This window comes from Macrosteles quadrilineatus, unplaced genomic scaffold, assembly GCF_028750875.1.
Source record: "Macrosteles quadrilineatus isolate MER2022 unplaced genomic scaffold, UCM_ALF_1.0 Scaffold_9__3_contigs__length_116548681, whole genome shotgun sequence".
NCBI lineage: Eukaryota > Metazoa > Arthropoda > Insecta > Hemiptera > Cicadellidae > Macrosteles > Macrosteles quadrilineatus.
In genome coordinates, this window is record NW_026542602.1 from 103,470,402 (window position 1) to 103,485,709 (window position 15,308).

The following is a 15,308-nucleotide window of genomic DNA, read 5'->3' on the forward strand; positions in this document are numbered from 1 at the left end:
ACGATAGAGCTGATCAATATCAACATTTTGTTCTTCTTTCGGGTTGTTTTTTAGAATCGAGTATAATTTTACGTAAATTGATTGATATTGGAACTTCATTTAGTATAATTAACCACCTTATGTAAGATTTATATGATTTTAACAATGTTTTATAGCATTAAACGCAAATATTAACATTTAGGGTAATTTTTAGGGTAACTCAAAGTAGATTTAGGGTAATTTAGGGTAATTTTAGCCCGCATTTAGGGTAAAATCGCAACAACGTGGTGGCAACACTGATTATTTGGTTTGGATTTGGGTCGATTCGATTATGGCAGGCGAGAAGTTCGGTGTGTGAATAAATATTATTGTTGATGTTCAGTGGTACAAGGATGCCTTAGTACCATTTTTTAAGTTTGTATTTTATAATTTCTGTGTCTTTAGAAAGTAAAGGTGATATATTTGCTGTAAAATTGTTACCAATGCTGAAACAATTGCAAATGGGCCTTCGAGCGTTTATGCTACTGGCTTCTCGAGTGTGGACTTGTATTTGTTTTCTAATCAAAAAGAAGGTTAGAGCTGTAAGTACCTTACACGACTAAGTAAAATTACTACTTTAGACATTGAAGTAGATTTTTAGAGGTATTTACGATACTGATGTATTGTTGTTGAAGTTTTTGATGTTTGCTTTTGGTAGCCTACTTATCTCCTTTAGCTTTAGCGTACTCAGCCATTCCAGTCTTCTCACTCCTGAAAATATGTAAGTTTCAATAGACCTAGCCTACAATGGTTATATGGCTTACGAGATTCCAAATAGCCTACTTGATGATGATTGGGCCTTGTCTAAGATGAAATAACTCAACAGATTCAAGCTTAAAACTTAGGATAGGCGTAAGTTAGGCCCAAACTTAGCGCAATTTATTCTAGGCTAGGCCTATGTTTTATTTGGTTTAGTCCATTGATAACTTACTTGAGACTGTAAGTTACAGCACAAGCTAAGCTTGTCACCTGGCAATCTAAATCCATTGTCCAATTTTTATACCTGCCAATCTGGTATCTAATTTAGCCTAGGCCTACCTCCCTAAGTTATCCAATCTTATTGTCATTCTGAACCAGACCCGTCCCGATTCTGTCAAGACAGTCGATTTTGGCTCCTAGGCCTAATGCCTGTAATCCGGCGGGAAGGGTCCACGTACCGATTCCTCCCTAACCTGAGGTGGCAACCCTGTTCTGAACTCAATCCAAAAATAACTTAACTTACAGGCTTTACATTGATAGCCTAGGTATAACTTAACCCTCCGAGCGTCACTCGTCGAAAAATCGACACGCGACACACTTTGTGTAGTGTCACGCGTCGATTTTTCGGCGAACGAACATCGTTTACGGCGAAAACTCGATGACTGACTGAATCGGATTGAACTGGATCGAGTTAGGTATCTTTCTTTTCATTATATTCTACGCTTTCTCCAGAGGTCTGTCTCTAAGCGCTTTATGTTCTCCGAGCCGATCGTAATTGTAGCAGACAGCTGACGTGCGTATTTGTAAATAGCTAGGTTACCCTCGGACCGATGACTGATGTGTTTTATTACGTTTATCATTGTTTTAGTGTTAAAAATCAAAAGTAGTGATATACGTGGTGCGTTATAAGAAGATTTAAGTGATTTTGAAGGGCTGGTTGATGATCCTGAAGAAGTAGGTAGTGATATTGATGTAAATTATCAGCCAGATTCCTAGCTATGGTTAGGCTATGCATTCTTAGCTAAACGCTATGTACTGAAATCTGTTTTTTGCCCATAACTTATTTATTTGCAAATCTACTTCCTTATATTATTATATATTTGTAATCCTCATAAAATTTAGAACAAAGTGGCTATTTTTAAATATTTATGGCCTATAATTTATACAATTTCATTGAGCGCGAACTTATTTTTTTTGAAAATTTTCCAAAATATGGGGGGGGGAAATGAGAAAACCCCATTTTTACCCCATAAAACCCATGTTAAACCCCGTTCCCATGGTCCGATCATGCTGGTTCGCGAACTCATTCAAGTTTATTCCGCCTTACACCTTCACACCAAATATGATCAAAATTGGACAAAAATTACTCAGGTTATCGTCTAAACGGACACATATATATAAACATATATACGTTCATAAAAATTTGAACGAATGGTGGTTTTGGATTTTGGGGACATCAAAATGAGAAAGTAAATCGGTCCCAGGCATAGGTCTCACCAGGAGACATTTGGTGTAATAGCTACTTCCCTATAGGGAAATTCGCTAAAAAGATAATTAATTTCTGTTTTTGCCAAAATGTTTGTCTATTTAATACCTTTAAAATGATGCATAACATGACATATGTTTACATTTGAAAATTAGAAGAGATTAGAACTAGTGACCCTCAGTTTTTGGCACACTCTGTATCGGAAAAAAGTATATTGAAAAATATTTTTTTTGTTAGGTATTCCTTGGGGTTGGTTTAGCTGGAAATAATTACAATTTTATTTCATCCTTATACAATTAGCCGTTTTTCCTTAATAAATTTGAGACACCTTTACGTCGGCCTATATAAATATATGAATTTGAACGGATGGTGTTTTTGGCCTCTAGGGACCTCAAAACGAAAAAAGCAAATCGGTCCTGGGTCCAGGTCTTACCATGAGATCTACGGTGATAGCTTATTCCCTATAGGCTACAGTAGACTCCCTCTTATCCGGACACCTTTTAACCGGACTACACTCGGCGGAACCGGACAATTTTTATCAGCACATCTGAATAACCGGACTAGATCGGCAGGAAGACTGAAACAACTGTTCTCGTGGGAAAGATTTGAAACCAGTGATCACGTGTGTAAATACGCTCCTAAATTTAAGTCAAATACTGTATAGGCCTACAGTATGCATTTAAATGGTCCGTTTTAACGAGTTTTTGGGGACGTCGGTTTAACTGGAAAACCCGTTATCCGGACTGGCCTCGGTCCCGAGGAGTCCGGATGGGAGGGAGTCTACTGTATGGGAAATTTGCTAAATATTCCCTTTATATGGGAAATTCGCTAAAAACAAAGATCATAACTCAATTTGATGTTCACATGGAAAAATTTAGAAACGATATATTAAATAAACTGAATCAAAATCGATACGGAATAGGCCTATATTGATATTTCATCTGATAACATATCACAGTTTCTCTGTGGAACTGTTGACGTACGATGATTAATCTTACTAATATTATAAATGTGAAAGTTTGTGTGTTTGTTTGTTTGTTTTTTTGAAGTTCAATCATGCATTAAATATTGGATGGATTGGGCTGAAATTTGGCAAGATGATAGCTCACATTCCTGATTAACATATAGGCATATTCTTATCTCAAAAATCCTTTCTGGCTCCGCCCCAATGGCTCTGTAGTTCCCCATGTTAACCTTATGAGTATTCATTTTTAAAGGAAATTGAAGTATTTAGTCAGCTGTTTCAACTAAAAAAGGTGGTTCTATGATATGCAAAAGCATTAAAAGGTTATAAGATTTACCAACAGGGTGCAGCACTATTATTTTCTTTTTTTCCATTTATGAAAACAGCTAATTTGAACTAAGCAGCAACAAAAAACTGTGATACGCAATGAGAACTGTCAAAGTATGATTGTTTACAGTTATGTTTATGTTTTTTAATTTCATGAATAATTTGTGATATTTTGCGAATGTTTAAAATGATTTATTTTTCTCTATTGTTTAGGTGAAGTGGTAGAACATTATGGCTATTGTCGATGTGTAATACTAAAGTGAACCGTAAATTTAAAGAACCAAATTTTATCAAACTGTTATTTTGTTCTTCCCCATTGTAAACGGAAAGCTTGAGTAGGCCTATACCTATAACTGCAATAAGCATTATATACTTATATGACAACCCCGTACGAAGGACGGGTACTCTGCTAGTCATTTATAAAGAAAACCGCTCAATAGATATTTCCCTATTTGTTTGCCAAGAGACTGTTTTATGATAGGCCTATATACAGGCTGTCCCAAAAGTCCCGGACCGGTTTAATATTTTCTAAACGACAACAGATAAATCAATAAGGTTTGGTACATCAACACCACACCTAAAAATCTACTTTTTTAGGGAAATATCAATTTTCTGTCACATCATGGGGACGTCCCGCAAGGAGTCAGAAGGAAATCTTAATAGAAGCATAGGTTGACATGTACATCAAATTAAAGGTCTTTACTAGCAGAATATAATGCCGCAAATTTGAACTGAAACGGACAACCGAGTCAAGAATGGCAGTGGTTCAAAATTCATTTAATTTGCATTGCTATTAGACGCTTCTTACTCCTCGGGGGGCACAACCTTAAGAATCGGAAGAAAATTGTTAACGTAAGCATAGGTCGATATGCACATCAAATTAAAGGTTTCACTATTAGATTACAATGCCGTAAATTCAAGCTCAAAAGAACGCCTGAGTAAAAAATGGCAGGCTTCGTTCAAAGATTCAAAATGGCGGATTCAAGAAATCTTTGAACGGCTGCCATTTTTTATTCAGTTATCCGTTTGAGTTCAAATTTGCGGCATTATATTCTGCTAGTAAAGGTCTTTAATTTGATGTGCATATCAACCTATGCTTCTATTTAAGATTTCCTTCTGACTCCTTGCGGGACGTCCCCATGATATGACAGAAAATTGATAGTTTCTTAAATAAATGATGAAGATGGTTTTTGTTAACATTTATTTTGTAATTTCTAATGTTTAATCTTAAGTAATTGCCCGTGATATCAAAATAGGTACTGTAATTGAATCTTGTATATTGACGATTTTACTGTACTCGCCAGGTGAATGGGACTGCACATTTTCTTAAATGTAGAAACTGGTCCATATTAAGTTAACTTAAGATAAGTTAATTACAATAACTTAAAGTCAGTGAGCCTGTTGTCTAGCCCATGTTTGGTGTTGTTTCTGTTTATTGTGCGCGTATCTTTGCTTGTGGAAATTTTTTACGCTGATAAATCCAGCAACTTGCTAAATCACCGCAAACACCAGATTGCACATATTAAACTAGCCTGTGACAACAAAAATCCAAGTAAACTTACCGTATCATAAGACAAGACAACAAGTGTCTACTTGTTTTTTATTGTTGAAAACTATTATTTCAGAATCATCTCAATAACCTAGCCTATGTAATAACTAAATTCTTTCAAATAATTTAGTCTTGTAAAGTTAAAACCAATAAGTGTTAGCAAAATTTCATAATGTTCACATGTAATGTAAGTTACACTGTTCGTTAATCTAATAAAGCATTTCCAAACCTGTACGCATATAGGCTACCCCTAATGGAAGGCTAAGCTGAGACCACTGCAGTGGTACGTGGTGACGATCTAAGTAGGCTAAGTTTAATATTTCAGGATTGTTAGGACTACATTAGTGCATTGCTTCACCACAACTGTTTAAAATCAGCAAGACCTAAGATCAAGGAGGAGGTAGTTTTGTTAGTTTAACAAAGGTTTAACACAGTAAACCTGAGTACCCTGAAATCAAAGCACTCTAAAGTAATATTAGCTAAATTAAAACTCTTGCCTCCAGTGCCCAGTATGCCTACTTCACTCAGATACCTAGATTTCAATTGTGAAAATCTATCCTACCTAGGGAAGCTCGCCTCCACTTTGGAATGATTGGGATTACTGAATAATAACTGAAAACGCCATAGAATCCTTTTTGAGAGCTCCAAATTAATTTAATATAGAATAAAAACTAGTGAGTCAATACATTTTCAAAATTTAAATCATAGAAATCGTTTTGTTTATAGGACGAAAAGAACAATGTCCACTTTTGAAGGCAAGTTGCTGGAAGACAGTCTCCATTACATAAGGATTGACCAATTTGAGCCAAACAACCACGATGGAACAGTTTTCTTTTTATCACATTTTCATACGGACCATTTTAAAGGACTGTTTGGTGAAGCCTTTTTGAAAGTATTGATTGAAAATGAAAACAAAAAACTTTATTGCACTCCAGTCACAAAACATCTAATAAAAAGACATCCTAGGTGTAAAATCCCAGATCATAAAATAATTCCTTTGGTAGTCAATGAATGTAAACCTTTATATTATGAAGGGCAACATAGAGTGGTTGTAAGGGTGTTGCCTGCAGGACATTGTCCAGGCTCGGCCATGTTCTTGTTTGAAGAAGAAACAACAACGGGAACAAGAAGAGTGCTCTACACAGGCGATTTCAGGATAAATCCTGAAGAACTTTATAAGTTTAAAGCTTTGCACAACAGTGATGGGTCTTTGAAGAAACTGCATACACTGTACTTGGATACCACATTCTGTGACCCAAGGTGGATATCATTTCCATCTCGAAAGCAGTCGGAGGAGGATTTGATCGAAATAGCACAAAATTGGCTTAAAACAAGTCCTGACCACAAAGTAGGAATTTTGTACAACTCGTACCACGGACTAGAACATCTATTGATAAATGTAGCTGATGTTTTGAAAACCAAGATACATGTGAGAGACCTTCAGTCATATGAGAACTATGCTTGTATTCCTGAACTTCATCCTGCGCTATGCCAAAAAGAATCAGACTCCAGAGTGCATTTATGTTCTGTGAAAGAAATGGAGTGGTGCAAGATATGTCGCAGTGATCAGATTAACACGAAGATTATCAAACCTTGTGCTCAGAGTTTTACTAGTAAACAGTTGGAACTCGGTCGACAAAAAGAAGGAAGGCCCGGATTAGTGAGGATTGCGTATTCACTGCATTGTTCACTTGAAGAGTTAATTGGAACGGTAAAGTACTTGAAACCTGATGTTGTCCACCCTTGTGCTCTTCCTAGGAATCTGACAGAAGAACAGGTCCTGGCTAATCTACTTCTCGATGTAGTCAAGCTGAAACAAGAACTTCAAGAGAAGTCTACCTGCACAACTTCTCCGCCAAAGAAGAGGTTCTGTCGTTCACTCACACCAGAAGAGAGTGAAGTAGAAGAAGAAGAGGAAGAACCAAGTACACCAGATAAAAGTAAACATGGTGTACTATTTTTTGTAAGCTGCAGTGATGAGGAAGCGAATAAACCGTTATCACAGAATTCTATAGATTCACCTCCTCTATAAAATGTTAACAGCAGACCTTTAGTTATGTTCATAGTAGTGACATGTAGTATGTACGTTACAGTGTGTGGGCAAGTCTTAAATTAATGAAAACCAACCAGATTCACCAACTGTATTAAGTCCACAATTACTTATTGTACTTTTTAATTAAGAAAAAATGTCCAACTTGCTTCACCTGGAAAAGATTTTTATATGAGTGTATATGTGTGTAAGGTACAGCCACCTTTAAATCCAGGCCGCGGCCTGGTAGAATTGGCAACGTTGCAAGTGGTATTGTCTAGCACCAGACGTCCCATAAGATAACATGGCAGACAGGTGACACCACCTCATTAATTTGCGGATTATTAATTTAAATTTAAATTTATGAACATAAATGTATTAAAAGATTAAAAATAGAACAAATAGAATTGCAAATCAAAATGATATTTAAATTGAAAATCAATTTTTGTATATTTAAAGTGGAGTCAATATTTTCATAGCCTAGTAACCAAGCTTTCATATTCTTAAAAATATACACTAATCATTAGCTGCATCCAAAACTAAACAGCTGTTACAACCCCAATTGTGATGTTGCCACTTCAAAGGCCGCGGCCTGGAGTTAAAGGTGATCGTGATAGTAGTCAGTCAAATCCAATAAATCGAATCCCATGTGGCGTGGAGAAAACACATTAAAGAACTTGCAAAAAGTGTACGTTACTTTTTGTGACTTTTTGAAAAGTGTACGTAACTCCAACTTTTCTTATTTTTAAATAATTGAAACATTTAATCTTCAAATGAAGATCGCTGTTTCCCGGCTTTTGATTTACATATTGTTATAAGGATCTTCCAAAACAAAAGATTTCTATATTAGTTTTTAAAATAGATTTTTATACATTTTACAACTACATATATTTTTGTAATGCAGTTCATATTTTCTTTTATTAAGATTGGTATAATGTTGTTCATAACGTTTACAAGTGTTTGAAGATGACTAACAAAAACTAATATTACAATAATCTAAGTTGTTTTGGTAACATGTAGGTAAATGTATATGCTTCTGTTTTGATTAAAAAAAACTTGTAAAATGTAATTTTAATATACTTACTATGGTAGACCTGAATATAAATAAACGTATTACATTCTTCATATAATTTAACTTATTCCTAAGGCTAATAAACCACTGTTATGTAATTAAAAAATATATTGTGATGAATGGTTTGATAGATAAAGGGTATTCTGGATACTTCACTAAGATAATGTTGGTTACAAAGCGGTGCAGTATATTTAATAAAAAGTTGATGATGCATTGTATGTCTTGTGTTCTGTTTTTCCTGAGTTATGCATCATGCACTATATTTATTTCATTATTGAAGACTTTTAGTACAAGCCTTCTCACTCAGAAAACTTGAAAACTAATAGTTGATTAGCTCAGTTATATTAATAGAAGCAATCCCGTGACATAAAAGTAGCAAGTGTTATCTTGGCTTATGTGATGTGTTCCTTCGGTTTTTTAAATACATGTTCGCATAAAACAAAGTGTTTTGTTAAAAAAAAATACTAATTCAATCAAGAAACAAAAAATTCTGCAAGTCTGCTGGTTTTAGATGGTAGGTACTTTAAATGTGTCTTGCCTAAGTCTACATTTAAAAAATCAGATTTTTTTCTAAAAATCACATATCAACAATTTAAATTTGACTGTAAAACATAAAACTCTAATAAGGTACCTACAGTACTTAGTACTTGTAAATTGTTTAGATGATTCACCAAGTACCTGTATTTTAAATCTCAAGCTACCAACTATTTAAATTCAATATCTTGCGGTTCCACATGTTGTTTTACTTCCTTGTTGCCGATACATAATATGATGCATTGATATTATCTATTTGAAAAACAACATCTTATACAGGGTGTTTTCAAAAGAATGCCGGGATTTAAAATGGTTGCTCGTGGACTATTTAAGATAATTAAATGATTCAAACGTCAAATTGAAGGGAAAAAAAACAAAGTTTTTTCTCATTCTTTGATACAATTCAGAATGATTTAATAAAATTCAGATGTTCATCAATCTTATATGAGCGTAAAACTGGCAAAGTCTGTACACTTAGGGCGATCGGTGGGTTTATCTGATGTCTAACTGAATATTTTAGGCACAAAGACTATCTTTTACAGATAACATCAATAAGAGACCAATTTAGGTTTGTTCAACTGAAGACTTCTTCAGGCAATCGATTTTTTCAGGCTTCTGATGCAGAATTGTTGGATTTCTTCGCGATTGTTTTTAGCCGGCCAGGTGAATGTCTTTCCAAAACAGTACGGTGCCACAAAACTCATTAAACCAGCTTCAAGTTTCTTATCATGAAGTAGTTTTAAATTTAGTTTAATTTAGCAATGGATATAAAATCTGCCAACCACAGATTACAATTTGTACCTTCTGTTGTGGAAAAAACATCGTACTCTCGACTGTCGTCAAGCGTATGAGTCACAATAGCGGCCTACCACCGCGCACCTGTTTTGCGCATGCCAAGGTCAAAATTTCCTTCCTTCCTTCCTGGCTTTGCTACACGGGAAACAAAACTTAGTTATTTTAGCTTCAATTTGACGTATAAAACGTTTAGTTACCTTGAATAGTACCCAAGCAATTATCGTTTAAAATACCGGCATTGTTTTAAAAACACCCTATCTATATATTAAAAAATTTGGTTTTTCTTTGCCGAGTTCATTTGGCCCTTCTATCTGACCGATTTTCATGATTGAGGTCTCAAAATGAAGGTATGGACACACAGATTTCACACCAAGCATTGGAATATATCTATCTACTGTATTACTCCACCAAAAAACATAAATTTGATTCATTTTTGAATTCTTACTTTAATTTAAGATGGATTTCACCAGTTGTAATTATATAATCCTATATATTTATTTATTTCTAAGAACCTTCAGTGAAATACCGGCTTTAATTTAAGCTATTAGTTATTCAAATCGGACGAGTTTCAATTAAACGCAAGGTGAACAACAACAAAAATAATTTTTTATAAGGTTTTTGTAGGTTTAAAATCAATAGCTCCAGTATTGTTTTTTTTTTTATATGTTTTAGACTTAATATTATCAGTAAATAAAGGCTTTAATTTGAGCTATTGATCGTTAGAATCAGTTAAGTTTAAGATACTGTATTACTCAATCAAAAATCATAAATTTGATTATATCTCGGATATGATATTCATTTCAACCCTGCGAAGCAGCATTAGTCCTCTGGTTTCAGTTAATTAGGCTATACAAAAAAAAAAAATAAATAAATAAATAAGAACCCAATACCGTTAAAAAGATTTTCATAGTTTTATTCATTTAGTTAGTGTAGTGTTTAAGTAGTAGTTACATGTAAGTAGTCAATGTTTTATTTTTTTAGATTTCTGAGCAGGGAATATCATAATTTAACATTCTTCTAGTTTTGCAGTTCAAACTTAAGTTCTGGTTGCTAGTTGTGAGGTAAAGAAAGTAGCTTAATTTGTAGATTTTAAGTACAAAATAAAATTTCAAAGGATTCTATTTTCTCTCTAAAGGAACGTGAAATCTCATAAATAAAAATCCACTAAGGTCACTCCCCAATAAGTTTTCACTTTCATGGGATCCAGGCATAATATTTGTATGGTTTCGTGTAATAATAGGCAACGATGAGTGCCAAGAAGCATGTGCCAGTGCCAGCAGAGATGCCAACATTTGGCTCCAAGCTGTGTCACAAGGTCAGACGTTTGAATGCCAAACTTTCCATTCATCTTGAATATTTGGTAAATACAGCATTTTGTAATATTGAAAAAACCAAGTTTTCTAATAAATCCATGACTTGTTCAGTAAATTCACACTTTAAACTTCTACAATTATTCTGAAATTATAATTTTTATAATTTTTTTTCTGTTAGTTTTGGTCCTCCTGAGTTTGGAGAACATTAAAGGTGACACGTGTATTAAAGATTGTATGATTGGCAAAGCACGTGTTTGATCCATCCTAAGAAAGAATCTAAGCTAGAGACATCGTTGCTTAAGTATCTGGGCCATCTGGAATAGTATTCAGTTTAAAAACTCGGAGAAGAAAACAATAATCACAGATTGTAGGCAAACTAGAGAATTGTTGTTGTCTAGTCCTGGGTTGATAAGGAACTGATATGGACAAACAATCAAAGGATGTTAGAAAATTATAGATGTGTTAGTATAACTCAGGCACTCGTAAAACTTGTACACACTAGGATTTGAACCCTTTATGGTAAAAAGTAATGGATACATTGTTTTATTTCCAGAAAAGTAGTAAAATTTTTCTGATTTTAAGAGCATATCAATTATGATTTTTAACCCTTTAACTCAACACCTCTCATGACTAACAAAAACTCACCTACAACTTTATTAACTTATGTTAGTTGAGCTCAATAAAAACAGTTAAAGACTGTGTATGATGTTTGCCGTAATTTAGGAGGTAAACCGTACCAACACTACGGAATTTTGTATACTGAATTGATTGAGTGGCCGACTGTTATATTATCTGCACAATGGCCACAATAAGCTTTTATCACCTTGATCCGAAAACGGCACTGAAGATGGTGGGTTTCAAATCCCAGCAAAAAAATGTTTAGTTCTGTTGTGCAATCCATGAGGGGTTTGCCATCTGTAGCAGGGCTGGTAGTAAAAACAGTTGTTGCTCAGATGGAAGTTTAGGGGACTTAATGAATTGCATTTTCTTAATAGTGGACCTATATAAGAGCTCCGGAAGTTAAAAAAGTGTTTTCTAAACTGGCAAACAAGCTTTACTGGTTAGAGTATTAAAAACTAATGCACTGGAAATATTATTGACAGTAGCTATATCTCTCCATTTCGGTCAGAAATCCTTTGAGTGAACTAAAGTAGGTTTCACTTTGCACAACAATTTGCCGCCCATGAGGTTGATTTGACAGCGATGGTCAGGTGTTTGTTGTAACTGCCATTTCATAATAAAGTATTAAATTACCTCCTCAAAGACAGGCAATATGAGTTAAACCTAGCCTCATTATATCTCCAACTCATGCCTATGCCATATAAGGGCGAGCGGTGTGAGGGGGGGTCGTGACCACCCCCCCCCCAAATATTTGTTATATTATATAGATAAACTATTATACAAGGGGAACTTAAATAATTTTTATTACAAATCGTTCTACCAAATTCATTGTATTGTAATCTTTACACTTGTGGCGAACAAAAGGACTAATTACAAACTCTAACCTAAAACTTGGGATCTTTCGAGTCAGATTTTTTTGTACGTTATGAGTAGGGAAGATCGGCAGACGACGGACGCTTTCAGCCATATACGGCAACAGCAGTGTCCGATGCTAGCGTTCGATATTCGCACGCATTCTTCTTATTTAATTTTTCAGCATTTAATATTATCATTCATTTTAACCTAGATGATTGAAAACTTGAATTGGGAATTGGACAAAGAAAAGAAGTTTTATCAATAGTCAAAGCTTGAAAGGTAGTTGAATATTAATTTATCTGAGTTCAGCGTTAGGAATTTGTAATTACAGTAATGTAATTCAATGATTACCGTAGCAAATTTTAAAACTTTCCATATAAAATAGTATTAATATTTAGAGCCCTGATATCATAGGTATTTAAGAATACCACTACCCAATTGGTATGTTGCTAGCCACGAAACAACAACATACTGGTAGTGTCTCAGACTTGGATGCGGAAGGAACGGATTTAATTCCCGGCACAACCACAAAAACGTTGCACAAAAACTTTATTCTCACGTTGACCCCTTGTAAAATGCCACTGGGGTAGAAAAAAAATGAGAACACTGAGAACCAATTCTTCAGGGTAGCAGTTAGTTAGGGGGACGGCAACCACCGAAGTATATAACACATCTTCGAAGTTGTGTTATATACTTCGATGACGGCAACGTTAGTTGGGTAGTGTACTTTGTGTAGGTTAATTGTTGCTTACTGGGCAGGTATAATGCAGTCGTGTTGGGTGTAAGTTATTAAACACTTCTTTGGTAAAATAAGTTCTCTGGTTCAAAATCTTGGTCTGATTTGGGAAATTTTCTGTTTAGCATGCACATCCGCACCAGTTAAAAGGGTGTTTTCGTAAATCAATAATGCTTGAATGTGTTTTAATGTTGCGGTATTCCTTCGTTTTAAAACCCCAAGTCTCAATAATGCAAAAACATGACATTATACAAGTTTATTTTCAAACATTTCTTTGACCTTTAAATAAACTGGGAAGCTTGAACACATTAAACTAGGTCCTAAAAATAGCTTAAAAACCACTCACTTTAGCACGTTATTTTCAAAATTTTCCCCGGACCCCCCCCCCAAAATATATGTCTAGGACCGCTCTTTATGATATATCAATATCAATTGTGTATTTTAACCCAAATATGAGTGAAGGATGAGTGTAGATTGGAGTATGATGTCTTTTGTAGCTTCGTTCCTGACTAAGACCAGTTGTTTCATTAGTCAGGACCACTTATTAAAAGCCCAATGATCAACAGCTGGGTATAGCTTCGAACCACCAAAAAGCAAATCTCCTGCCCGTTCTTGCATTTGATACAGAATCTTAGTGACATTTTTTTTTTAAGAAAATTAATTTTATTTCTCCTATTACAAAAAATTTATAAGAAACTTTTTAAGCAAAGTCTCCAGCTAACTTAGAAATCTGGAATTTTGATGGACAATAAGTCAGTGATTGTTTAAGATTGTATGAGACCAAAATTTAAAAAAAAAATCACCATAATAGTCCTAGAGCATTTATTAATGATTGAAGTTCTGTTGGTTCTCTTACGGCTTAAGCTGTACCGTAAAGTAAGAAACTTGCAATAGGTATTAATGAGCTGGGCTTTCTTTTTTGATCAATTTAAATTTTGACGGGGAAATTTATAATTCAAAACATTTAAAACTGGGGACTGTATTTAATAGTAAGTATATTTCACCAGTTTAAGGGCGTAGAGTGACTCCTTTCAACCTGAGCTCAAATTTTATGATCAAGCCAAGATCGAAAAATGAGTGAGGGTTGAAAAGACACTTTTTGCTATTTTGTCTATTTTTGTTATAACTTATTGCATCATTAATTTAATGAACTAAGGTAGAAAACAAAAATACTTTTCATATAAAGATAACCTCTCAAAACGAGTTCCAACTTGTTTTAAATTCTGCTAATGTAGGCCTAAATAAGCAGCTAACAAATGAAATAGAGGAAATACAAGTTGTACCTTTTTAAATTAATAGCTCTACTTTTAATCTACACCTATATACTAATTTAATCTTTTACATAGTTCCCACCAACTTAACCTATATCTACATCTAACCTACATCCTATATATATATACCTATATCGCATTTAACCTACATCTTACATATTTCCCTAATTTTGGGATCTTGCAAACAATTCTGTTACCTGGTGAAATAACCATTGCAACACAGATTTTTTATTTTGTACTACAATTAAGGGTAAAGTTATTTAATAACAAAGAAATCGTGATTTTAGTATGTTATTTATAAACTTTTATTTAGCCTACCTTTTGCTATACATCTTTGGTGATGACAAAAGGTGCACTTTTTTCTTGTAATTAAAATATCTATAACAACCTTTAAAACATTATACCCTCTTTTGTACCATACAACCACTCAGTTCTATTTATTTATCAATAGATACTATTACAGTATTTTACAATATTAGACATGGTTTAATTAATTTTTACTGTTAAACAGTTGTGTCCTGAAAAGGTATCATGGCTCTGAAGATAGCCATCGATAAGTAATAAGTCTGAAACGTCAGCACAGTTTACTTGTAATATGACACGATCTTATATAAAGAAAATCACAGTATTGTAGTTAAGAGGAGCTTTGGAAGCCTTTACTGCAAGTTAGTTTTAAAAGGAATGAAACAATATTTGATTGTTTTCCTTTGTTTCAGATTGTACAGCATCAGCCTGTTAAATATGAAATCTACCCGCTGTCTCCACTTTCCAGGCATAGACTGAGTAAGTTTAAATCTGTTATAAAAGTGATACTTTCGTTCTCCCTCTTAGAAGGTCATGATGACTTAAGAGAACAATTTACTTGAGAAAGATACAAGGCTATCTATAGACATATGCAGAGTAATAAAACGAAAGCTCTAGGTTGCAACAGCATTCTATTCTATATAGGCATAAAATGAGGTTACTAACCTGTCGTCAATCAGTCCTCTATTGTCTTGGATGACTATAGTTTCGGGGTTAAAACCCCATTTTTAAATCT

At 34.3% G+C, this 15,308-nt stretch overlaps 1 protein-coding gene across 4 annotated transcripts in view; it reads left to right on the top strand.

The window, feature by feature from the left end:
* The first annotated feature begins 351 nt into the window (after nt 1-351).
* LOC129003964 (CTD nuclear envelope phosphatase 1 homolog) overlaps nt 352-15,308 on the top strand; it is a 28,694-nt gene continuing 13,737 nt past the window's right edge. Inside the window, exons 1-2 of one of the 4 annotated variants that reach the window (XM_054432322.1) lie at nt 352-560; nt 14,986-15,052. In XM_054432322.1, the coding sequence (XP_054288297.1) occupies nt 462-560; nt 14,986-15,052 (166 nt within the window). In that variant the 5' untranslated portion in view covers nt 352-461. Of the gene's footprint in view, nt 561-5,769; nt 8,351-14,985; nt 15,053-15,308 lie in introns of those variants that run through there. The other 3 variants (XM_054432323.1, XM_054432321.1, XM_054432320.1) reach the window with 3 other exon arrangements.